The sequence below is a fragment of the Ptiloglossa arizonensis genome, chromosome 4, assembly GCF_051014685.1.
Source record: "Ptiloglossa arizonensis isolate GNS036 chromosome 4, iyPtiAriz1_principal, whole genome shotgun sequence".
Taxonomy (NCBI): Eukaryota; Metazoa; Arthropoda; class Insecta; order Hymenoptera; family Colletidae; genus Ptiloglossa; species Ptiloglossa arizonensis.
Window position 1 is genome coordinate 14,469,114 of NC_135051.1, and position 27,674 is coordinate 14,496,787.

Genomic DNA, 27,674 nt, shown 5'->3' on the forward strand with positions numbered 1-27,674 from the left:
GTCTGAATAGAAATTTCAAGCTGTTACAGGTACATTCGAGTCAATTAAATCGCTTTCTTATAAATATTTGTACCTATAAATTATATACAAGAAATTGATCTCCCAGTTGCAATTAGTTTGTAACTTCCTATAATAATTACGTTTAATGCATAGCTACTTCTTACGGCTGTTATTAAATATAATATCCGCTTTGGTATTGCGCAATTTGTAGACAAATTGATTTATTGCAATAATGAGATCGTTATTGAAAGTGTAATTGCTATTGGAATGTAAATGTACGTTACTTTTTAGAGAAAGTAAATAGGATGAACTAGAATGCGAAGTTTGTTGTATAATTAATTTGCTGCTAAAACGAAGTCGCTAACTTAAAATGCAATTAGTTCTCCCGCGTAAATCTAATTAATTGCGAATAAAATGATCGGGAATAAATGAAAATCCGATGACTGGATATAAATTGCAATTTACATTTTGACAAGCTTGCCGCATGTCTCGATTTGTTAGCAAAGTTCATTATTGCGCCGTGTATATTTGCAATCGGACAGAAATCTGCGTTATTTACGGATAAATCGAATTGTAAGAGTAATTATGAGATTAAGATTCTAACTGCAATCGACGGTTAGCGGAACTAATTTCTTAGATGACTGAACCAGAGAAGTGTAATTTGTATGCGTATGCAAATTTGCGTTATATATAACACGAAGTGAAAAGGAACAGTGGAAACACAACATTTGAATATGCAATCAAGATACATTTCTTAATGAATTTATCGCAGTCTTTTAGATTTATTAGAAATGTAATTTATCGTTAAACGTAAATCTACATTACTGACAGAGTAAAATGAAGAAGGCAAATATGTCAAAGTAAAATTAAAGTGCACTACGTAAATTCCAATGTTAATCGATTCTTGGCAATCTTGAAATATTGTATTACCGAAAATGTAATTTCTGATCTGACACAAATCTGCATTCACTGCGTGGAAAAAGAAACGTATAAACGGGAACACGAAGTTTGAATATTGGATTAAAATTTTTATCGTAATTAAATTATTTAAACGGACGAAACTTTTCCAGGTTATTCGAAGTATTCGATATTTTTTTCAAACTGTTCACATTGCTCGAATGTATTTAATTTTGTTCAATACTGCACGAAGTGTTCGAGTTCCTATCGAATATTTGGTTACCTCAAATGTTTGCGCATTAATTACAAACTAATGACACAATTGCAAAAATCCTTGAATCGAATGGAGTATTTCCATCGTAGCGGATAAATACCAATGCCCCGCTAATTTTTATCAATGCTTTTCACAAATAACTATTTACGTTTATCATGAATAATTCTCAAAGTGTGGAATAATTCGTTTGACACATTATTGCCCGATCGTGGATATGTATTATACTTTACTCCGGTTTGTATTTTACAGGGAGTACAAATATAATTATAATTTAATTAATAACTTAATAAATATAAAATATAATCGATAAATCGTATAAGTACACAACGTGATTTCAGTAACACAACTACGTTACGTTGATAAATCGACGATGAATTGGGTATGTTATTACTGTAAGGGTTTTCTGCTGTGAATTGTAAATAACGTGCATCCAACTCGTTGCATGCAACTTCCGTTCCGGTAGTTTGCACAGTTGCAATTTCAACGTTAACTAGCGGTCGTCGATAATTTGTGTTCGCGCATCGTATTAACATTCATAGAATTATGTCTAATATTCTCTCCAAGAACTAATAACGATACATTTTCTCGTATTCGTGCTTTATCTTTGCAATTGCATATTTAACGGATACGTTTTACCACTGAATGAAGAAACAAAACACACGTACACCTTTCGAAGGAAAATTCAAAGGAAACAAACTTTAATGTATTAGCTTCCTGTCTGGATACGTATTTATGCAAATAAAAGCACGTTATTTCATTTAAACAAATAGTTGCGTTAATTTGCACGTGAATTGTTACGTCTACGAAACAAGTATAGCTCGATAGAAAAAATTCCTGAGGGAGTGACCTAAGCTTGAAGGAATGAAGTAGTGGGGATGAAAAACACAATTTTTTGCGACTTTGTTACACGTTCTTGATAAATTTGATCGTTTTTCTTAATTTACGGTATTAGAGAGCGACGTTGAAAAATTAATTTTTGCAAAGTCTTAGGCTCGTAACAGAAAATCGTATTAAAAGATATTGAATGCAAAATATTGTAATTATTTTGTTCGATTAGCCTTTTTTTAATCTTTCGCTCAAAATTATACGACTAACGTTCGGTATACATTTATTTTCATTTATTAAAGACATATAGTTGCGCATTTGAATCGAAATATATTTTTATCGTAAATATTTACTTTGGTAAAACCAACGAAATTGCATACGTTATTAAGTCTTTGAAAATAATAATCGAAACGTGGAATTTTTAAAGCAGAATATATTCTCGTGGACATTAAACAATTTATTTGTCATAAAATTAATAAATACGTGTACGACATAATGATAACGTTCCCGTGTTAAAAACCAGGTCATCCTCGGATACAAAAAGGCGAATATTCTGCCCAGAAAAGATAATAAATAATATAAATATGCAAAAATAACGATACACGATACACACACAGCAAAAACAAACGAATACAATTCGAAATCTAAATACCTATTTAACACGATTATTTAGCGTAAAAATACATCGTTGAGATATATAAATTAATTCAATACTATTGTACAATTGCTTTATAACAAACGTATTTATCAATTTCATGACAAACAAATATTCAAATAACCGAGAATATATCCTATTTCGATAACAAATGGTCGGTAACCGCTGACATGAAATCGCGTGTACGTGACAGCATCCGTCGAACAGTTAACAATTAATACCTGAAAAACTCTTTAAAATCAAAGGTTACCGTTTCGCAAGAATTAATTTCTCAGTGTCACCGCCAGATTCCGTACATTGAAAAGTAAAAATCAAAAATTGTCGTTCGACCTAAAATACTCTGTATCTAAATAGGAACACACGAACAAAGCCAGACAAATGGTCCTTCTACTTCAGTGAATCTCTCTGTGTCTTGCTATTCGGTTACTTACGATTCGTAGACAGTCAACCATTATTAAATCGTTCAACTGTTTCCTCGAACCCCTTCTTTTTATCCACAATCGTAAGAAACACTCGATCGAACTGTCTACGTGACTCACTCGCGAACGAAAATCTCCATTATCGTCGTGCGACCATCCAACGATAGATTATGTTAATACGAGTACGTGGCTGTACCTTCGCCTTTGCAACGCAATCGTCCATCTATCTCTACATCTGCATAGTTTATTCAATACTTCGATTCGTGTTGCAGAGAACTACGGGCACATCGTATTATTACCGTAATTGAGCGAGGAAACAAATTACCGACATTGGTGCACGTAGCACGGGTGTCAGAGTTAAGAAGCTATGTGTACAGTTGAATTAACGTGGTTGCGCAAGCTAATACTAACGTTCGGTTTATTTCTGCCAGTAGAAGCCGACGACACAACGGCGCCAGCCTTTGTCATTACACGAGTTCCTTTTAAGTTGTGTTTTGGCAGGGGTTTGGCAAGCGGAGAATGCCATCGTACAGACGTTGCCCTTGAGGAAAAGCAACGTTACTCCTAAATATCCTCACTCTAGCGAGGACACTTTTGGAAACTCAATTCCCAGTTGGCATTGCCAAATTAAAATCAATGTCGAGCCTGTTCGCGCCAACGTATTTTAAGGATGTTACCAACGATATCTCATAAAGGGTTTCGGCTGGGTCAAGGGCTGAATGGACCTTGACACAAGCTGTGCATCCTTGTGGGCGGTTACTGAAAGACGACCACTTGCTATCGCGTGATTATCGGGTGTCGAATAATGTAGTTTGGGAAACACAAGAGTTTGAAAGGATGGTAGGTGACACGATGTCGTGTTGCTAAACAATGGGGTCTCGTTTCTAAGAGATTCGATCACGGTGTGGTTAAAATAGGTATTTCTTCTTGGAAGAAATCTATGAGAAACTATATGGCACTTATCTTGGGACACTTGGAATCGAGACGCATACTCTTCCAAATTAGAAAAATTGTAACGTGCCAGTCGGTTTGTCGAACGGTGCTAAAGTTATTAAAGTTGTTGTACTATATTGTACTGTGTTGTACTACTGTATATTGTATTAGTTAACACTATTAGAAGCTTTGTACCGGGTATAAGTCTCGTTAAAGTGTATAATCGGATCGAAAAACGAATCGATTTGGTACAGAAGATTCTTCGATTACTATGAATATCGATGTGAATTGATCTAACGAATTCAACATTGATTCGTTTGTTTATAATTGCAAAATAGATCCTGATCGTTGGACATCGAATGCTACAATTGCGTAAACAGCAGTGATGAAATTGATTATCCACGAATCGGTTTCTTAAAAATGTTTCGTTCATTTGTTATATAGGATAATCCACGTTCCGTACTGAAAAAGTTTCGTTTGTTCGAAACGAATTGTGTCATTGTTATCGAACGATTATCACCGTTATTGCATCACTGACCGTTTCATTAACTTCCAGCTAACGAGCGAGCTAAGTCCAAGGATTTGTCGAACGTGGATTTTATTAACTATTTAATCAAAGAAACCTGCAAGTGGTAGTATCGTAGGCAGCATGTCACCGAGATACGACAATTACGGCGAGTAGTATAAGTACTTGCATAATTGACGAGGCTAGACCTAACCGCGGACCCTGTTATTACGGCTCACTTAGGCGGCCACGACTTATTATGTAAATTGTCGGTACAATTAGGGGATTTCGGGACAAATTACTTTGAGTCATCGAGCATTATCGAACGCATGGCTGTAGACTCGATTCGAGAGAATAATTCAAATTGATCGATAACAACGATATTCTTTTTATTCATCTCAAACGAGAAAAATTGGGAAAACCCAGGAATTTTTTATCGTTATAGTGGGTTGTTCGATAAATTTTGTCGTTTTTTTCATTGTAGAAAAATACTGTGATACTTCAACTTTGAACAATTGTAAATATGCAAACGAGTAGACAGATCTACATGAAATTTTACGCATGTTCATCAAACAGTTGTACTATCTTTAGAAAAATAAAACGACGAACCTAATAGCTCTATTTTTTATCGAACGACAAAACTTATTAAACAATCTATTGTACAAATAGTACAAGTTAAATTCGAAATACAAAATCATTTCTCGTTGTGTGTCGTAATATAGCGCGAGGGGGTGAAATCAACCCTTGGTTAAATGCAAATTTTTTTTTATCATGAAATAACTACAAAATAATGAGAGATGTCGAAAAAAGTTTGCATCTCTTTTTTTATAATTACAAAACTGTGTATATGTAACTATTCTATGCTTTTCGTGTTACTCTCGTCATCAACATTGAATATTTATAAATAGAAAACAACAATAGAATTGTTATATGTGTATGTAAAGAAATAGCTACAAAATAATGAGAGATGTCGAAAAAAGTTCGCATCTCTTTTTTTATAGCTACAAAATTGTCTACATATAACTATCTATGTTTTTCGTGTTACTCTCGCCATCAATATTGAATACTTCTAAATAGAAGACAACAATAGAATTGTTACATGTGTATATAAAGAAATTGCACAGAATTATTCTGACAAATACTTACAAAATACTGTGTACATATAACTATCAAGAAATCTGTGCTTTTCGTGTTACTCTCGCCATCAACATTGAATATTTATAAATAGAAAACAACAATAGAATTGTTATATATGTATATAAAGAAATTGCACAGAATTATTCTGAAAAATACTCACAAAATACGAAAACGGTAAGAATATTGAGAGTAACTTGAATAGAAAAGATAGTACAATTCGTCCGGTTCGCGAAACATTATCAACAAACTATAAAAAATGTTTCAGTCGAAATGCGTCACTGCAGGAATGAATTTCTTTTCTTTCGCTGGTTACATCCACCGCGGATCGATGAAGCGCGAAAATGATTCTATCGTCGAAACGAGCATACGCGAAACGTGCGCGTAATCGCGAACGTTGCAAAAGTTGATATTTTTCACGCCGGACGACGTTACGACGATAAATTTCAGCTTCGTGATCGTAATGGAAAACCATCGAGGTTTTCGACGAAACTGTTTAAACATTTGCGATGGACGTGCTCGATTAATATTCCCCCGTACGATAGAAACGACACAATTATTTGTCCGGTGTCGAAGCCGGCCCGACTTTGAAATTAAATGGCGGCCCTTCGCTTAGAGAAATGAGCTGATATTTGCTTGGATCGGAGCGCGTGACGTTTCTCGACGCGACGTGCTACATGGAAAATTGAGTTTGAAACTGGCTTTCGCAATTTCAACGCGAACACCAAGCGTGTGCGACACGGGGTGGTTGAAATTTTCATATGCACGATAACGAAGAAACTATGCATTTCCTGTCGAGGGGCTCGAGAGGGTTTTCCCCAATCTTTGGCTTCTTACACACGAAACCGTGCGATAAGCTTATCGTTGAACCTGCGCTCTACGTTTCTAGAGACCGTCGATCAACCAGAACCGGCGATAAAAAAGATAGGACACGAACATCGTTAACGAAAATCCTCGTTTATCCACCGTTATCGAGCAGTGTCGCATTTTTTTGTGTATCGTTTCGACCGTGTTATCCGCGCGAAGCTGCCACAGCTTAGAACATTGAATAAAAGATTATCGCGGAAGACAGTGGTGTATTGGAGATTCGAACGAAACGGGGACACTTTTACGAATATTCGAATAGAAAATATCGAATCGAAATTTCGAATCAAGGGGAGGCATTGAATTTTTATAAGTATCTAAACGCGGTGGATCGATAAATAAAAATTTATCTGAAATTATCAAGTAATTGTAACGTATAGTTTGTAGACCCAGAAAAGAGGCGCGAAAATTGTGTTCAATATTTGAATGCAATATAAGAACAAAGAATGTTAAACTATACGGTAATTGTAGAATACAGTATACATTTATTTTGGAGCAAAACTAATTTATCGTTCAGGAACGTACATTTTTCGTATTTAAACTTATTTTTGTAATATTTTTTCGAAAACTAAACAAACTTTCGACTCCAAACATTAAAAGTTGTTCCATCCTTTGAAAATAACCGTGTCAAATATTTATTTTGTTGTTGATATATCGTACTTGAATATTTGTAATACAGTCGAAGAGAGAATGTATGGAGAAATAAATAATAACTCACGAAATGAAACTATTGGATTGTTCGAAAAGTTATTTCGTTTTTTTTTGGTGAAAATGAAACACGATTTTTTTAGAGTGTACAAACATTTTATTAAATTATATATTCTCTATTTTGAAAAACGAAATGACTTTACGAACAACCTTTTACGACTCACGAACAACCAATATTTCACGAAAGGCTCTACTTTCGTTGAAATCGAATTTTAAAGTCGCTCGTGATCTCACACTAGTTGCTTTCGACTTATTTCTCTGTGTCGAACAGTAACACTGGAAAACGAATCCTAACAGAATTCAGTTCAACGTATAGAACAGACGAATACTATTACATAATCGAATTAAATGCGAAATAGTGGTCAACCCTAATACAATTCAGTCCAATTTGCACATTATTACTATCGATTTACAGCGATGTCCGCAGTTTTAAGTATTCTTAATCACATTGCACGTATGATTCACGGATTGACGTTGGGGTTGCCAAATCAAAGATTTAGTTTCAGTACATAATACGATTTGATCTAATACCTTAGAAACTATTAAGTGTAAGAGAAAAGTTCTAACAAGAAAATTATATCATTAAATGACGAATTCAGCCGCGTAACTAGTTACCAGAAAAATTCATTCGTTCAAAACCGAGTAAACAAGGAATACAATAATTATAAATATTTCGTATCTCAACTCAATTTTTAAATATTTATCTTTCGTATTAAAGTTTGTGTTTTGCATACACAAATAAACAAGATTCTTGTTTCGCGAGAAAATGTAACGAAAAATGTATTAACTTTCAGTACATTATCAAATGATCGAATGTTTGCGAAAACTAATTTAACGTTCAGAAACGTACACTTTTTGTATTTAAACTTATTTCCGTAATATTTGTTCGAAAACTGAGTAAACTTTCGACTCCAAACACTGAAGGTTGTTCCATCCTTTTAAAATAACCGTGTCAAATATTTTCCGAAGAAATATTTTCTATCTAAAGTAGCTATCATAAAAATTGATGATTAGATCCCATAGCATCGGCACGATATTGTTTCCAACATTCCGTACATGAATAATTTCATAAGAATACGATAACTAGGATACTTTAATTAGACACCATAGAATCGGCCAGAGCACGATATTGTTTCCAACATTCCGTACCTTAATAATCTCACAAGAATACGATAACTAGTATACTCTACTGATCGCGAGTAATTTGTAATCACCCAATTCCTAGATCCATTGTAAACGCGAAGGAAACTCCATTAAAACCTAGGTTTTAATAAACTCACGCAAACGTGAGAGCGGACGGTTAAGTGGTAGCGAGGCTCGGTCCATAGAAATCGTACAATGACGTGCAGTACATCAGAAAGGTACACCCGCCTTAATTGACGCGTTGACAGAAGCTAAATTCGAACAATGAGAGAGAGCGAAAGGGTAGAATGTACCGTACCGCGACCGAAATTCGAAACAAAAAGCGTCGACGTGGTTTTTCTCCTTTTTGTTCCAAAAAAAAAAAAGAAGACAAAAAAAACGAAACAGGTCGAATGACGGAGTTTCGCCCAGAAGGAGAGAAATATTGCTGCTTCTTTCGCGACACAATGCGACCGCGATTCGTGGCTCCGATACGAGTGAGAGAAAGGGGGCGGGGAATAAGGAAGGGACGTTGGGGGGAGGTGAGAGAGACTGAAAGAAAAAACGGTGTCGTTAATCCCTGGATTACCTCGATGACATCGCCGAAGGGTGCAGCGAGGTCAAGATGCGTACGCGAATCGCGTGCCCGGACGAGTTCGGCTGACGAAGGGTGGGGGTTGGGGTCAAGGAGCGTGGGAGGAGGCCTCACCGAGGTACTTGACGTGGAGCTCATTCATCAGTCGACGGCGTTCGGTGATTCATGCGACGCACAGCTCGTGTACACGCTCTCGCCGCGCCGGTCGATGCCGCGAACCGCGCTTTTACGGCCGATTTCTTCGCGATGATGTACGCTACGCTGCGCTTGAAATCGATCCTCCGCGATCGATTCCCTCACGGAAGCGTTTCAGCCGCAGGATGCGTGTAAGTCAACCCCCTCGTATACTCTTACTCATAGTCCCGTAAATTGGTAGGCGGACGTCTGGGGAACATTCGCGGGAAAAAGATACACGGTGGATGAAAAACGTATTCGTATATAGTACTCTATTACAAGGAATTTCAAGTCTGATTTTAATGAATGTTTGCGCGCATGTGAAGCACACTGGACCGTGTATGATATAATTCTTTTCGCCGGCAAAAAATCTCCTCGAAAGGATGATCAAGTCAAGATCCGAAAATTTCACATTTTTTCATTTTTATAATGTAATTTTTCTCGGGGACTTTTTCACAATAGAGCGATAAAAACTGAACATTTTTTGTAGGAAAGTTTGTGTTGTATCTCGCACGGTTACAAAGTTATGAAGAAAATGATAGTCGTTGCAAGCTCTTCAATTTTTCAAATACAACTTCGTAATAGTGCCAAATAGAACAAAACTTTTTCGACGAAAAACGTTCAGCTATTATTGCTCCATTATTCTGTTGCAAAAAGTTCCCGAGAAAGTTGCATTAAAGAAGAAAAGAAACGTTAAAAACTTCGAGACTTGATTTCACCTTCTTAAAGAAATTTACAGTGGACAACAAAATTGAAGCTCTACATGCACACAATTTTTATTAAAATCAATTTTACAGGTATGAAGAATTTCTTTATCGTACAGTGCAAGAATACTTTTTGGAGCCACCGTATATCATGGTGTATTCCGTAATTGGATACTCGTCCCTTTTATCGGAGTGGAGAGAATTACTTCCTCGGTGTCTTTTCTTATATTACGATTTAATCTCGCGTAAATCATAGATACTGGTTATTAATAACGTGACACGCCTATGTCGGTTTATGCGATTTAATTCGATCCCGTAACTAGAGTTGCGCCGGTCCTAGGAACAGCTGATTATTATTTTCCATCCTCGAAGTCGTTTCAAGAGATTTGTCTTAACGATATTTTCGTAAAGTTTGATCTCTTGAAAATATATTCCTAAAATATTACATATATCGTAATTACAAATATTATAAATATTACATAGATTAAAATGTTTTGTGGTAAGTATAACACGCCACAGGAAATACTTAATAACTTTGCAAGTACACGAGATACAAATATTTTTTCTTGTAATAAATGTAGTAGAAAATATTTTTTTCAATCAAAATGTTTATCCGAAGTGTTGTAGAGGGATGTAAAATAAAACATAAAAAATGCTCTTTTTCAGATCTCTCCCTGGAACTATACGATTATATATATTATATATATGCGCAAAATGATCACTTTTAGAAAATTTTAAATTTTAAATTTCATAATCAACTTAATCTTTGTTAAGAGGATTATACCTATGGATGTTCTTACTTAGGTATTGGAAATTTTCCTGACGATTTAATCATTTTTAATCCTTTTAAACGATGAGATACTTTTGTTCAAGTATTCTTGTTTTCATAAATATTCTTTCGTAAGAAATAATTACGTTTAGAAATATGTAATTATAATAAAGTCGGTACCGATAAACCGCCCATTGAGAGAGAAGGGAAATGTTAATTTAATGACTCATACAAATGGGTGTCTTGAATAACATCCGTACATCACTTTAACCGGGTTTACTTTTGATATATAATAAAAAATAATAAATACCTCTGATGAGGAGTTACCCCCAAACTGTTGAATTTTATTATAATTATTTATTATTTTCAACGATCAAATTAAATTGACGTCAAGTTCTTTCGTCAGTTCTCCATTTTATATCTTATTTAAAAAGAAAATCAATTCTTAAATATTATTCGGACATTAGCTGACTCTTAAATAATCTCTCAAATGAAAAACGATTATGCGAGCGATATTTATCGTTAAAACGATGATAGATATAATACATATATGGAATGTCAAAGTGCATTCAAGCAACGAAATCGACACTTTAGGCCCTAATTATTGTACAAAACCTAATAATGACATAATCGTTAGATACTACGATATATGTATATACTTTCTAACAGAAAGAATTCGATAGACGTTTTCTCGTAGAAAATTGTAATTTATTAAAATAAAAATACGAGACAATAGACTGCTCTGAAGTATTTCGTCAATGCAATTATTGCTAAGTCAGACTTTAAGTCGTTTAGAAAGCAATATATTCAAGATATTTATATCGTTATTGCGATAAAGACAATAACGTAGAATTGAGATACAAGTATATACTGGTAAATAATGATTGTACACGATGAGACACTTGCTGAAGAAAAACTGCACGAAACTACATGTATGAGTAGTTGATTCAACTTGAATTTGCAACGGAACACGACGATCGATTTGGACTAATGATACAAAATTACTAGCGACGATACGGACAAGGAAGTATTATTGCATAATGGATAACAGCGTACGACAAAAGAGGGTGAATTCAGCAAGTTCGTGCTGATACGACATGATTCGCAGAAATGCTAGAACCCCTCTGTAGAAAGGAAACACGCTAAACAATTTGATACGTAAGGGTCATTTTCCACTGTTTTATTCGTTCGTTGCAAACAATTTTTATTTTTAACACTCGCAAAGTTTTCAAACACCTTTGAATGTTTTAAGACTCACCTTGAGATAAATAAGTCATGTATCACTTTATGACACTTTACACGTTGAAGACACAACGAATGAGTGAATATTTTAAATTGCTAAGATCAAGAAAAAGATTTTTGTTCGTTGGTATTTGATAAAAAAAATGTTCGAATAGAATGCAGTTCGTTTGTAACAAAATTCAGACGACCAAATATTTTTCTACTTTTTACTAACAGGCACTCTATAAAATGGTAGTTTTGATTATCGATAAGAACATAATTATAACTTGTTATATTTTATACAGCGTGTTTTTTAATATATAAAAGGTATTGCAAAATAACGGACTAAAAAACTCAAAAAAACAAGTTGGAATCTTTTTCGTATCCTAATAAATACAATTCAGGAGAAAATTCCATTCTTCTATAATTAAAAAAATTTATATTGCAAACTATCGACATATATTTCTCAAGTATTGTTCAAACTCAGTTACATTTATATTTAAAAAGGTTCTTTATTCACAATTTATATAGTAATGCAACGGTACGTGGGCGTAATATTGCGAAAAAAAAAAATGTAACATTTCTCGAACAACGTTACCCAAGTCGTTCTCTTAGCGACGTATTCCAGCCCCTTCATCTCACTTTAAAATACAATAAAAAATGGATACGGAATGGAAAAAGTGGTCACGAATGCACAATAGCTTTCCGGAGCATATCTCGAATGACACTGTAAAAACATGGTGGAATTGTCGTGGCTTGATGAGTCACATGCGTCACATTCAATAGCATTGTGCTCTGGTGACCTTTCTGTTGCGTATTACGACTTTTCTTTCTCTCACATTTTCTTATCTGCCTAGTGCTTTGCTTATCAATAAATCAGTCGCTCCTTTCCCTCGGTTTCTATTTATTCTTCCTCTATGTCTCGTCCCTTCTATTTAATTTTCCCCCGTCACGTTTCATTATTCCCCTTCGAGGTTCCAAGACATTTCTTACGATCGAAACGATAAAAATTCCCGATTGCAGTTGCCTGTTCCTACGTACAGAATGAGTAAGAAAAATATTATAGTTGTCTGTTCCTATCTACAGAATGAGTAAGAAAAATATTATAGTTGTCTGTTCCTATCTACAGAATGAATAACAAAAATATTATAGTTGTCTGTTCCTATCTACAGAATGAGTAAGAAAAATATTATAGTTGTCTGTTCCTATCTACAGAATGAGTAAGAAAAATATTATAGTTGTCTGTTCCTATCTACAGAATGAGTAAGAAAAATATTATAGTTGTCTGTTCCTATCTACAGAATGAGTAAGAAAAATATTATAGTTGTCTGTTCCTATCTACAGAATGAGTAAGAAAAATATTATAGTTGTCTGTTCCTATCTACAGAATGAGTAACAAAAATATTATTATAATTTAATTATTTATAAGACGAAATAGATTCGTTCTCGTTTCCTGTAAAGAATCATTTAATATGGTTAATGAAAATATTATAGATACTAAATAAAATGATACCTGACTTCTGTGTTAAGTTTAAGTTTAAAAACGACGTAGTGTACATTATTTATAATAAGCGTGTAAAATTTTAATAGTCAATAACGTGATCGATTTATTTGGAAATGCTTCTTAAAGTTTATACTTCCGCCAATCTTTTATTAATTTCTCCTTCAAAATATGGACGTCAAAAATAACACATTGGTTTGGTATTTATGCTAACAAAGAAAGAAGAAGAAACAATATTCTTGATATCATTGGATGAATCGGATTAGAATTTTTTGCAAACACAATAAATGCAAATCCGAACACTTTGCACACGAAGTAAGAAAATAAGAAAAAAACCGCCTTCATTTGACTGTTATTATCCCGTGCGTTATATGCAAATATTTGAGATAATACATCGAATAGAATTTGAATATCATCGAAAACCAAATGCGAGTTTCGAAATACGTTTCTCTATTTAATGAAATTGATAATAATTTTCATCGATTCCAAAATCGACCAACGTTACAAGATAATGTTCAAGAATAAATACTCAGTAATTTAACATTAGTAATTTTACTCTGACTTTTCGTCGATAAAATATCCAATAGAAAGTGTAAAAATCACTAACGATTTCTGTTAACAGTCAAAATTTTTAACAAAACTTAAAAATAGCTTAGTAGAAAATTGCTGTTAAAATATTCTAAATAAAATACATCACGTCTAACAAATTTCACTCTGATTTTTCGTTGATAAAATATCCAATAGAAAGTGTAAAAATCACTAACGATTTCTGTCAACTGTCAAATTTGTTAACAAAACTTAAAAATAGCTTAGTAGAAAACATGTTAGTAATTTAAAACAAGGATTCCCTAAAATGACGTAAACGATAAATATTAACTAGTTAATATTTTTTTTTTGTTATAATTTAATAGGTGTCATAGAAAACTCAAGTAACGGATTTTCTGCTTTCAAGAATAATTATCACCAGGATTACCTCGTTTTCCCCTACTTAACCAATGAAATAGTTCTATTTCACTAAAACGTAATACCGGTAGTGTACTGTTTAATATCGCTGCGTATTCGGATGCACAATCAGATAGTAGCACTGATAATGCACAATCAGTTCGTTTCGTAATTGCAATGTTACATTCCAATTGGTGGATGGAATAAGGGATGTGGTAAACGAGGTGGAAGAACGCTTCTATGACTTACGATCACCTTTTAGTACAGTATGTACGAGTAGTGGTGTCTATACAATAGATCGTTTCTGTAGAATAAAACTGAAATATCACCTGTACTTACACCCCTGTGGCATTATATTTAGTATTCACCCCTGAACGGAGAAAGCTTTCCAAAAATAAAACTAACTACTCCCTTGCGTGTAGTAATGGTTTTCCTCGATGGACGCGTTCTTACTGCTTATAGGTTTTGTTGTTTTCACTATCGGTTGAAACCAATCGAACTGTAACGGGATATTGTACAGTGAAAAATGTTTCAGAACAGGGGAAGAGGATTAGATTACACACGCAGTACATCTGACATACGTTTAAACGCTACAAAATGGTTTTCCAAACTGTACACGCATACAATTTCGCTTCAGAATGTTTCTGTTTAATCAAAAATAATTCAGAGAAGCACTCGTTTGACTAAATAAGCTTGATTATCGTATTTTGTTTAGAATATTTTAACAGCAATTTTCCACTAAGCTATTTTTAAGTTTTGTTAAAAATTTTGACAGTTAACAGAAATCGTTATTGATTTTTACAATTTCTGTTGGATATTTTATCGACGAAAAATCATAGTGAAATTTGTTAGACGAGATGTATTTTGTTTAGAATATTTTAACAGCAATTTTCTACTAAGCTATTTCTAAGTTTTGTTAAAAATTTTGACAGTTAACAGAAATCGTTATTGATTTTTACACTTTCTATTGGATATTTTATCGACGAAAAGTCAGAATGGAATTTATTAGGCGAGATGTATTTTGTTTAGAATATTTTAACAGCAATTTTCTACTAAGCTATTTCTAAGTTTTGTTACAAATTTTGACAGTTAACAGAAATCGTTATTGATTTTTACAATTTCTATTGGATATTTTATCGATGAAAAGTCAGAGTAAAATTTGTTAGACGAGATTTGTTTTTTTAATGATTATTGTATTTAATGTTGAAGCAACAACGATTCTTTGCTCGTATTTTTCTGAATAGAACCTGTTCGAAAGATTGCCTTTTTCACACGAATTGATTAGTAATGACCAACGCGCTTTCGATGACGAAGATAAAACAAGGATGTGCTATATACTCGGTATATGTCGAATGAATGTATATTTCATACGGCACGGCATCGTAGTGACGTCTTTAAACGGACACGATTATTATCACTGTCTATGTACTGCCTGATCGATACCATTGTACGTCGGTTTTTGCTTTGAGCTTCAATTTGGCCTCGTTTCAGAAGCAGAACGTCCTCGATTCTCTCTAAAAAGTAAGCAGCCTTTGCAGCTTCGATTAGCTCTTTCAGTATTCGTTTTCGATACAAAGCAAACACCTCTAGTGTCCTTCAATTTTTAATTAAAGATCGCACCAGAAGAGAAACATTGCAACCGTTCGGGGGAATTTTGTTAAATACAGAACAAAAAATAGAAAATGGTATAGGTATACTCATTTTCTTCGATAAAAAGGTAAAAAATCATATGTAATAAAATATCCTGTTTCTGGAAAAATAAATCATCTACGATTACGAAGAAACCATCTATGCGAGCAAAATATTAAATTGTGTTTAAAAAATTTGTTTTTGGAAAAGTAACAGAATTGTTTCAAATTATTTAATACTAGAAATTCTCAGAAGTAATAAAATTTATTCAGGGAGCAACAGTATGTGTATTTTCGAAATATAAAAATTTGTTACGTTTAATATTTCGCGTAAATAAATCGAAGTTCGAGACTTACAATATTTTGATTAAATCGTGCCCAAAATTAGGTATGTATTTATGAAAATTTAAGTTACGTAAAACGGTTCTATTTTGTTTCGTGAAAAAATATTTCAGCTAATTGCAGCGTTAAACTTTTGTATTTAACCTACCCTGAACATCGCGTTCATCATGTCTCTTGGTACTTATTGACCTTTGTTATTATCGTTCAAAGTTATTACTTTGTACTTGTACTTATTACTTTGGTAAACAATGTTGGACCTTACACGTCCGAAGATCAACAGTGTGAACTCAATGTAGACTTTCGTTTTGAATATTTCCCAAGTACTGAGAAGATTTATAAAAATTTCTTTCAGACTTTTACATACATATATATATATAGCAAGTCGACACGGAAAACTTTTAAATTTACATTGCCAATTCTTATACATTTTAATGAACGCTAAATCAATAACGATTTGTTAACGACTATTGAATTTACATTACCAATTCTTCTGCATTTTAAAGAACTCCAAATCGATAACAACTAGTAACGGACAAATTTGCTTAAATATCCAACAAGGGAATCGCAGATTCTTCGCAAAAATATCTACTCAAATATCCAACCGCCAAAATTCCGAGAACAATTTCCCAATAACAAAACGCATACGAATTTCACGAAACCATATTACGAATGACTAAAACGCCACACCTCATGGTCCTAATGAAACGTTCCAATACCATCTTGATTAAGCTGTCTACGTCCCGTTGAGTCACCGTATTTACGTAACAAATTTATCGATCCGTAATTCTCTCATAACTCGTCGTCAACAGAATCTAAAATCAGTGGTACGCGTATGTTTCAGGCTGTGCTCCCTAACCCTGACCCGGCTGGTGATTCTACGGCCTTTGGGCTCCGATCTAGCTTCCATCAGCATCGCCGTGAAGATGCAGAGCTCGAAGAGGACTCTGCGCTCGAACGAAATGGCCATTCCGCCCGGTGGTATGCTGGATACTGAGCTGGAGCTTCAGTTCGCCCTCCAGTACCCCCATTACCTCAAGAGAGACGGCAACAAGCTCCTGATACTGTTGCAGAGAAAGAAACGTTATAAAAATCGCACGATGCTCGGATACAAGACCCTGGCCGAGGGAGTCATCAACATGGCTCAAGTAAGTCGATCGAACGAACGAACCATTGTGCACCTAGCTCGAAGAAGGAAAGCTCACCCTTTGATAAACGGTCGTTAAAGGCACCGAAAGGTGAACCGTTATATCAGGGTACCCGTGTCGGAGTTAACGTTAAACCATCAAAGATACGCATATCGGATTCCGGTTTTCTGGATCGCGGGGAGAGGCGATAATTGAAAGAGAAAACTCGTCTCTCTCGACGTTGTGGTTTTGGTAAAATTTCTGGTCGTGTACGGTGTAAGAATTCAAAGACTTCCATCCTCGGGGCAAAGAGCGAACGGTTTGCAAACGTTTTCGGGCGTTTGAAATTGTTTGAAATTGTTTGAAATTGTTTGAAATTGTTTGAAATTGTTTGAATGCGTTTCTTCTTTCTACGAATCGTTGACGAATTAATTAGAAACGAGAATACTTTTTGGGACTGAGGTGTACGTTGAATTGTCAATTGGGATACGTTATAGAATATGTCGCTAATTAGTGTATTATGAAAATAGATAGTTGTGTATGCATATCCGGAATATGTCACTGAAAGGGAAATAGGAAGACTGTTGGAGGCTGGTAACGTAACTCAATGTAGGTGTGTTAAATGGACGACAATAGTAACTTCGATCTGGTTAATTTATCAGAGCAAGGTACTGGAAATAGACAGAGATAAGAAAATCTTCCTCTTTGGTGATTACAAAAATCTTAGTTTTGCAACTTGACACTTTGTTAGGTTTAGAACAGAGAAGGGGAAAAATTCTTATCTGGATACGAATTTCGAATAAAGGATAAACAATTTTTGACGAGTTATTTGTTCGATAACAATTATAATTTGAATCGTTACGATCAAATTAATTTTGCATTGGACGAATGAAAGTTTACCTGAATAATTATCGATCGAATAAATATTTGTACAGAGTTTTTATTATTTATTATTCGAATAAAATGTCGTCTGTCTCTGGTTTATATGTGTAGACCTAAAAAATGAAAACTAACTACTTGAAATAATGGGTAGTATTTGAAATATCTATTTGAAATAATATAAATGTATTTGATTATTTGAAAAAAACACTTATTTCAGTCAAACAATAAAATAACAGTTATTTCGAATGAACGGTAAAATAAACATCGATATAACGGATATTTCCAATAAGCTTTGAAATAACAATGTTAGCGTTTCTATAAATAATAAATATATATTTGCCTGTCTAAATGTCGATTCGTTATTTGCAAATAATGGGTTAATAATTTTTTAACCAAGCATACAATCGACATTACACATACCATTTTCATTCTATTTTTAACTATAGATTATACTAGCAAAATTTATACGAGAACGCTTTGCACACTGTATATATTCGTGATTTATATAAATCATTACCACATCGTGTAATTGAAGTTATAAATACGTATGATGCAGAATATCAATGAAGTATATTTATTATACTAATTTTTGTTAGTTTGATTCATCATTTCAACATTTTAATGACGCAGAAAGATTTATAGCTTTATTTCTTTAAAGATCTCAGAACTTTCAAAATACGTCAATCGTTTTTAAATAGTATTTCATTATTTCTTTACTTAGAATAGAGAATTATAATGTACAAAATTATTTAAAGGTAGATTAATTGTATTTGAAAAATTAAATAACTGCGAAATAAAATAACCTGTTACTTGAAATAATACTTCAAATGAAATAATACAAGTCTCTGAATTTATATCGAGAGAATGCTTGAAACTTTTCAAAATTGAATTAGAAATTAAATAATCAATGTATATTTTAAGTAAAAAGGAATGGTAGAGAAGTAAATTTAGATGCATTAAGACGAGTATATTAATCAAAGCAGGTCAGTAAAATCTAGCGACGAAACAAACAGAACCTCGTGAGAATTCTAAATTACATTACAGATAACACAGCAATATAATTTATCGGAGTTGACGTTTGGCTATGTTCACTGGTATCATATTAGTATTACGATTAATAGTATTTGAGGTTTCTGGATATAAACCGTGTCCCTTTGGATCGATCGTTTGCCAGTATTTCAGCTAGAATCAAGATAATCTCGACCGATCGATTGAATTTGATTCCATTATGCTTTGTCAGAGATGGAAGGATTTATCGATACAGTAGAACCTCGATAATTGCAAGAAAACAGGGCTAAAAATGATTGCAAGCATCGATTCGTGCTATGATCGAGGTAACCAATTCAGTGAGAGGGAGTCCCACCTACATAGTATACTAATCTATGGTTACTGTTCCTTCCATTTCTAACTTCATTCGTTCCTAATCCCTTTCACCCGTCAATACAATGCAACGGAGAAAATTTTTGTGCAATCATCGAGGTTGCTTTTAACGTGATTCTACTGTCCCGATGAGCGTGTCACGTTCATCATCAATTCGTCAAGGATAATTAACCATCAATCACAGTTTTTATTTGTCCAGGTGATGAATTAAAAGAACGGAAGGAGAACACTCCAGATGGCATTAGAGCAGTAGTTCGTGTTTTTATCGATGTTATTGTCATGTTTCTGTATCTTCGTATTTTTTACTTCACTCATAAATATTTATTTATTCATTTCTGGCGTAAATCTATTTCTGTTAATGTACAACACGTATGAATAAAATTCATCTAATGATTGTCAACACGTCGACGCTCGAGAAATATGGTTCTTGTTTATATAAAATTTTTAAAATGTCTACATTTTTTAGAATTTCTAATATTCAATCGAAATATTTTCCTCGAGATTTTTTATTTTGAGAAATATCAGAAATTCTGGAGCTCGATAGCTCATCAAATACTGTTTTCACAGATTCTTTATTCCGGGATAATTTTGCAAAGCACGATTCAAATGTTTAAAGGAATGAAAATGTGTCAAGATTAGGGAAATAAGGGTAGATGTAGTAAACTTTCATATTTCAATTCACTAAGTCTATCTATCTTGCGTTATCATACCACAAGATCGGTTTCCACCTGTTCACTGATGAAAGTTCTCGTGCACTTTAAATGCACTTCGTCAATTTGTTGGCATAAAACTTTCTTATGCAGAATTTACACCTCGTTCAATCTTGGAGGTTGAAAACTACTTAAATTTTAACGAAGTTAAAGAAACATGAATCTTTGAAGCTTATTTTGCATAGAAATGTTTGCTGTTAATGTCTAATATTCTGTGATTTATTCTATACAGTACATAAACGAAATTTAATGGCTTTATTCGTATCTGTGATTCATGAATGTACATTCGACATTTTAAGATTCTTTTTTCCTTTCGCGAGTAATTCGATGAGCAATGATACAAAAGTTTTTTAAAATAAAGATATATATGGTACAATAATTTATCTGAATCTATATAAATTGTGCTCGCAGTTAAAGAGAGTATGGCGAATAAATTTGATGCAATAAGAGAAATGTAATAAATTAAAACATTATTGGATTGCGTCGGGAATGAGGTTGAAAAAGAAAATAATTGTACAACTTTAACTTTCAAATTTCATTAAAAAATCGCTAATATAAATCAAACCTCTAAAAATCGTTTTTATGTGACATTGGTTCGTTCAAGGCGACTGTAATCTCACAACGATTTAATTCAAAAAGTGCTCGTATCGGTCGTGACTTCCGCTTGTAAGTAGGTAAGTAAATATCTAAATATGTACGTAAATAGATAGATATAGATAGGTAGATACATACATCGAACCAAGTTATATATACTGAACTGTAGCAGAACTTCAAAAGACGTTCAGACATTATTCCACAAAGATACGACTTACGTTCTGAAATCTCAGACACTTTCAAATATTATAGTATTACAAACAATGCTCTAGGATACTTACAACAGTGTTATCAATTTTAAGTACCTAGACCTCGGAAATTACAAATATCACACCATCGTTCGTATTACCAACGTTCGAACCTGTTGATGCAAAGTTCCAAATCTAATTAATTACTTTACGGGTAGCCTGCGGTCATTCGAGGTGTTTACCATTCTCGTATATTTTCTCAATAACGTATCTCTACTTTTGTAAATTGTACATTCTTAAACAGCGTTTATTTTAATCGGTTAAAATTACAAATCCGTTATTGTTAAAGCCCAATATTAACGTATCGAAAATTAAATTAACCAGATGATTCTTCATTCGATAAGAATAATGTAACATCAGAGGTCCCTTTTTTAAATAAATATATTCAAAATTAAAAAGAATGATCGTTACTAGTTGACACGACTATGTTTTCAGAATTCTATTACAAAAATCTAGGAGGATTGGGGAAAGATAAATTAATTTACAAATATTATTAGTTGTCTATTTTGATAATTGTCCACAAATATTGTAGACAAAGACACTATTAATAATTGAATCATTTTAAAAAGAAGTTATCTTGGGGAAAGATAAATTAATTTACAAATATCATTAGTTGTCTATTTTGATAATTGTCCACTAATATTATAGACAAAGACACTATTAATAATTGAATCATTTTAAAAAGAAGTTATCTTGGGGAAAGATAAATTAATTTACAAATATCATTAGTTATCTATTTTGATAATTGTCCACGAATATTGTAGACAAAGACACCTTTTAATAATTAAAATAATTTTAAAAAGAAGTTAGATTGGGGAAAGATAAAATAATTTTAAAAAGAAGTTAGACTGAGGAAGGGCAAATTAGTTTACAAATATCAATAGTAGTCTATTCTGATAATTGTCCACAAATATTGTAGACAAATACACTACTAATAATGAAATTATTTTAAAAAGAAATTTGAAATGAGTCAAATTGACTCCTTTGGTAGTTCCAGCGTTAACGAGCACTGGCACTTGCATCTCCCCTGTTCTCAGGTACTACAGAAGCAGATGGACTTGGAGCTAGAGCTGGTATCGGACAAGGCCGAGAAATACGGTGGTCATTCGGTCGCGTTGGCCCGCGTGAGCGTGGTCGCGTTGAGCTCGCAACCGGTCGACCAGGACAAAAGACTGATGAACGATCCGAACGAGAGGCTCTGCCCCGAATACAGCGACGAAGAGGAGGAGTTCAGCTCAGAGGGCGAGGCGGAGGGCAGCGACAGCGAGCCCACGCTCGAGATGCACAGGCGGAAGAGCCGAGCGAAGATTCCGGCCAACGCCAGGGTGCGTAAAACGAATCAGCTCCGCTTTGTTAAACTCTCATCCCGTCGAGTGGCCCGAGTCGATCATCGAAGACGTTTCCACTCGTTGATCGAGTTAGACGTCCGTATTGGTATCGAGCGGAGTGCTTCGCTCCGTTCCGCTTGGTTACGCTTTTATTTATGTAATTTCGGACCCGAGTTTCTCGTAACAGCGGTGATCCGAAGATCTCTTTCCTATACAGGGTGGTCCACGTATCGATTTCAGACCGTAACTTCGTTATCAAAGAAGAAAACGAATCGTGAGTGCTACATTCGTTGGATCGTGTTTCTTTTATAAATGCGTGTGCATTTATTGTTTCAACGATTGCATCATTTTCTTTTATGAAATTACATTTTTATACGACCTGAAACAATTGTATGGACCATCCTGCATATGTAGGCATACACATTAGCTAAAGTTAAAACTTAGCGTTTTTCCTGTTGAATTAATCGGTGATGTAAGAAGCTAGTAATTTTTTTGATAATTATACTTATGAATATAATATAGCCTTTTTCCTGCTGAATTAATCGGTGATGTAAGAAGCTAGTAATATTTTTGATAATTATACTTAGAAATATATTTAACGAAAAATCTTAGAGAATTGCCTGCAGAAGCGAGTGTACTCGTGCGTAACACTTAAACGGTTCAAACATTGTTACTTTTATCGATACGAGAAAAAACCATCCGAAGAGGAAAATATTTATCTCTCGCGAGCAAATATTGTGACAAAAATTACATAAAAATACATGGTCTCGTTTGAGAAAACGTCGATGAAAAAAAAATAGTCATTGTCATAGTATTTGCCACTTCGGAACAAAAATATTTGCTTCCATCTAAATTACCCCGTTTACACGAACAGGCTCTCCGTTGCTGCACTTTCCTTTACTTTTATCGATACTCTAGCTAAATTAAAACCGTCAAACAAACCACGATCGAACAATATTTTGGTAAAATGTTGCACAGGTGAAACGACGTATTTTGAAAAAAAATGTCTACTCGATGGTCACAACGAGCCTCACCCCCTAAGTTTTTCTAGCCTTGACAGAAGTGTCTTGGATGTTGCAGCAAAGAAACTTCAAACAAAAGTTCATAGCCCTCTTGAAACGACGGTTCAGGGTCTCCGAGGACCTGGATCAAGATCAAGAGGAGATCGGGCAGAAGCTTTCAGGTAAATCGTGCGTCGCTACGAAACGACGACTGGTTTACTTCACAGAATTGTTAACAGAACACGTTTGATTCGTTGAAGGCGGGGACATGGAGATCGAGGAGCTGTTCGACGAACTGGAAGACTTGTCGGACAGCGGCCCGGAATTGGACACCATGTCCGTCAGCAGTACACCGAAACCATCCTTGCGACCTTTTTTCAGCTCTAGTCGATCTCTACTCGCGCCACCTCATTCCGGTAAGTCGATGACACCGCGGCAACGTACTAAGTATCGGTAGTATCTCTAACTCGTGAACATCGATCGACGATACACGACCAATAACCGCAACGCTTCGTACAGCAAGTCACGCGTCAATACGGTGTAACATCGTCCGAATTATGTATAAGTGTAACGAACATAAAATCAGTTTAATTGTCGCTTCTGTTGTATAGTTACACGGTAAGGAACCCAGGTATATTACGTCTTCGAAGATTATTGTATCATGACTCGCTTATGCTAGAGAGTAAAGAGTACATTTGCAATTTAAATCACACTTTCTACAAATTCGCGCGCGGTTTATTACTCACGAATACTTGATTCACCATTACAATCGAACGGACCGTTTGGTCACGTTAACCGGACCCGGTGGGTTTCATCGGTGTTTGTAGAAAGTGTACTCATCGTTTTTCTTTTTCGTTCACGATTCGGCCATACTGTTGACGTCTTGGCGATGCAGCATGATATGGCTGTTGCAATTTTTGATACCTTCTCGTTAGGTTCGAGTAACAAGTTCGCTTCGACTTCGAAAACGCTCAGGGGTTTCGAGTTTTCGAGCGTTGATCGTTAACGTGTATCGTGAAAGCCAATTTCTATGAACCGAGCGAGGCACAAGTGTTCGAGGAGTAATTTGCACGCGATAGCAGCCAATTCTGATTCGAATTCGATGCAGCCAAGGCTGAATATAAGTATAGATATCGTAGATAACGCACAGTGTGGAATATATTCGTTGGTTACGAATAGGTGGGAAAATTATTGAGAATCGGACCTAGATACTTTTGAAATCATGTGTTACGTTGTGTCTTATTTAGTAACTCGATATCACAAGTACATTAATATTTATTTCGAGTAAACGACTGAAATGTTATTTCTTACTTTGAAATTAACTTTGCATAAATTCATTCAGGAGTTAGCGTTGGAAATAATAAAGAACAATTGGAAAACATTTATTCTCAAGGCCATTTTCTTGTTACGTGACATCTTATTTAATAACTCGATATTACAATTACATTAATATTTATTTCGCGGAGTAAACGACTAAAATGTTATTTCTTACTTTGAAATAAACTTTGCATAAATTCATTCAGGAGTTAGCGTTGGAAATAATAAAGAACAATTGGAAAACATTTATTCTCAAGGCCATTTTCTTGTTACGTGACATCTTATTTAATAACTCGATATTACAATTACATTAATATTTATTTCGCGGAGTAAACGACTAAAATGTTATTTCTTACTTTGAAATAAACTTTGCATAAATTTATTCAGGAGTTAGCGTTGGAAATAATAAAGAACAATAGAGAAACATTTATTCTCAAGGCCATTTTCTTGTTACGTGACATCTTATTTAATAACTCGATATTACAATTACATCAATATTTATTTCGAGTAACGTAGCGCGGAGTAAACAACTGAAATGTTATTTCTTACTTTAATTTGAAATAAATATTGCACAGGTCTATTTTGGAGAAAGTTATCGTTGGAAATAGTAAAAAAACCATAGAAAGACATTTATCCTCAAGGCCGTTTTCTTCGAGATTTCAAGGATATCGGTTTTTCAATAATAGTTTAGGTACTTGCTTGTTGATGCGAAACAATTTGTAAAAGGTCTAACTCCACGGTTTATTTTAAACTTATTTTTATTATCTTGTACATTCAAGAATATTGAAATCTCACGGCCGAGAGAGTTTTAATAAAAGTACTTGTACCGATCAGACCTTTACAAATTGGCTTTTGAACTGGTCGCGACAGAACATTATTCCAAAATGATTCAAGAAGTTTGCAAATGGTGATCTCAGTTTGAGAAATGAGCAAGAGCAAGATGGAAGATTAATGACGATAATTCATCCACGTTAATTGGAAATAATCCATAATACGCAACACGAAATATTGCCAACATGATTAACAACTCGTAGAAATTGGTTTTCGTACAATTAAAGAAGATTGAATCGATAAATAATGTCTGGGTGAGTCACCTTTACCTGAGATATTTTTTAAACTATCAAAATAGGTTAGGTAAGTTAGGTTAATAACAATGTCTATGTGCAAGTCACCTTTGTACTGTACTTCACGTAACGTATACTAATTTTTACTTCTAAACATTAATTTCCTCTTTCTTTTTTTCTTTCTATTTGGATTCAATATGCTTTATTTCTATTTTGTATGCAATCTTGGTGCATTAAAAACGTATTATTACCATTATACTCATATTGAGTTCAAATACTTTTGCCTATTGCTATTATATGTGTATATTAAAATAAATGTTGGATAATTATACAATTTAAGGGATTCAATTTCGATGACCTTGACTTTGACATACGTTGTCAAGAACACTCTCTTGAATAAACCTCAAGCAATTTTTCTCATCGCTCTTTTTAGATAAAAAATTATTTTTTTATTTCTCCATTGAATACTGCCTATACTCATCAATTGATTTCAATGATCTTGCATTCCGGTTTGAATGGTCGTTAGATTGTGCTGGATGAAGATGAAATAATAATTCGCTATTGCATTCGTTCAATGAATAGAAATATTACTGAAAATAAATGTCATATTTTTCAAATAAGTTTTGTTACCACTTTAACGAACAATGTCTGTTACTATTAATGAACCATGAACAACGGTTAGAATCTTTTGGAAGATAACTCAGGAGCGTGTTCTTGACAATATACGTCAAGATCAAGATCATCGAAGCTCAATCCTCCGAATTGTGTAATTACCAAATGTTTTTGCTTCGTTAAAATATACAAGCGATCAGAAAGACGTTGAACAGCTACGAAACAGCGGCATACGACGCACGTGTGAACAAATCCCCACGAACTTGTTACTCAACCTAATATATACGTATATTTGATTTGAATTTATTTAATTTAACGAAAGTTACGCAATTGGACGCTATACGTTAAGGATAACTATCGGAACTATAAGCGAATTCTTGGTTGTTTGCACTGCACAAGTAAATAGAGTCGATCGATTCAACGTTTAATCGAAACAATTTAATTACAGTTTCCTTAACGAATGTCCCTACCATTTCGCGTTTGTTTGTTACGAGTAATGTTTGTTCTCGTGTACCCTGGCTTATGCTATGTTTTACCCACGTTATCGCACTCATATCTGTCGTTTCGTTGGCCAGTAATTTCATTGAGGACGTATCAAGATTTTTACATCCTTGGACGATCAATTGTTAAAACGTAATTATCGATGAAATATGTTGCCCTTCTCCCCCTTATTACAATCATTGTATCGTCACGAGGATCAGTCTGAAACGTTTGAAACGTGAAATAAAATTGTGTAAAAAAGATCTACAACGCCCGAAACTTTTCCAACCCCTATCCAATCTCTAAACTTTTCAAAATTGCTCAATTATTATCAAGATCGTGTCTTTCCCTACGATATTCATGGACGATTACCAAAATGGACGACTAATAATCGTAAATTCATTTACCATTTACCCCTTCAAATTCCAAGACACGTATCTCGTTTGATAGAAATGATAATACCGTGGACACCATTACCAGTGAAACACACTCCAAACTTTCAGAACGATCCCCGTTTCTAAATGTTTCATCCCAAAAGTAGTTACTTGCATTTTAATTTAAATACTCGCATTCAAACTTCCCCCACTTCCGTCGATATCCAATACGATTGGTACAATGTTCACCGTGCAAGTACAGGGAGACGATATTAGCCTGCTAAGTAAAATAGGAAACATAAACACGTTTCGTTGCCCATACGCGCTCAGATCTTTTTAACTAAGTGA

At 34.2% G+C, this 27,674-nt stretch overlaps 1 protein-coding gene across 4 annotated transcripts in view; it reads left to right on the plus strand.

Moving 5' to 3' along the window:
• Positions 1–27,674, plus strand: part of Krt95d (phosphofurin acidic cluster sorting protein KrT95D) — a 105,495-nt gene that overhangs the window by 59,419 nt on the left and 18,402 nt on the right. For all 4 annotated transcript variants that reach the window (XM_076309197.1, XM_076309196.1, XM_076309199.1 and 1 more), the window contains exons 2-5: positions 17,054–17,357; positions 22,188–22,475; positions 23,559–23,661; positions 23,740–23,895. In XM_076309197.1, the coding sequence (XP_076165312.1) occupies positions 17,054–17,357; positions 22,188–22,475; positions 23,559–23,661; positions 23,740–23,895 (851 nt within the window). The remainder of the gene's footprint in view (positions 1–17,053; positions 17,358–22,187; positions 22,476–23,558; positions 23,662–23,739; positions 23,896–27,674) is intronic.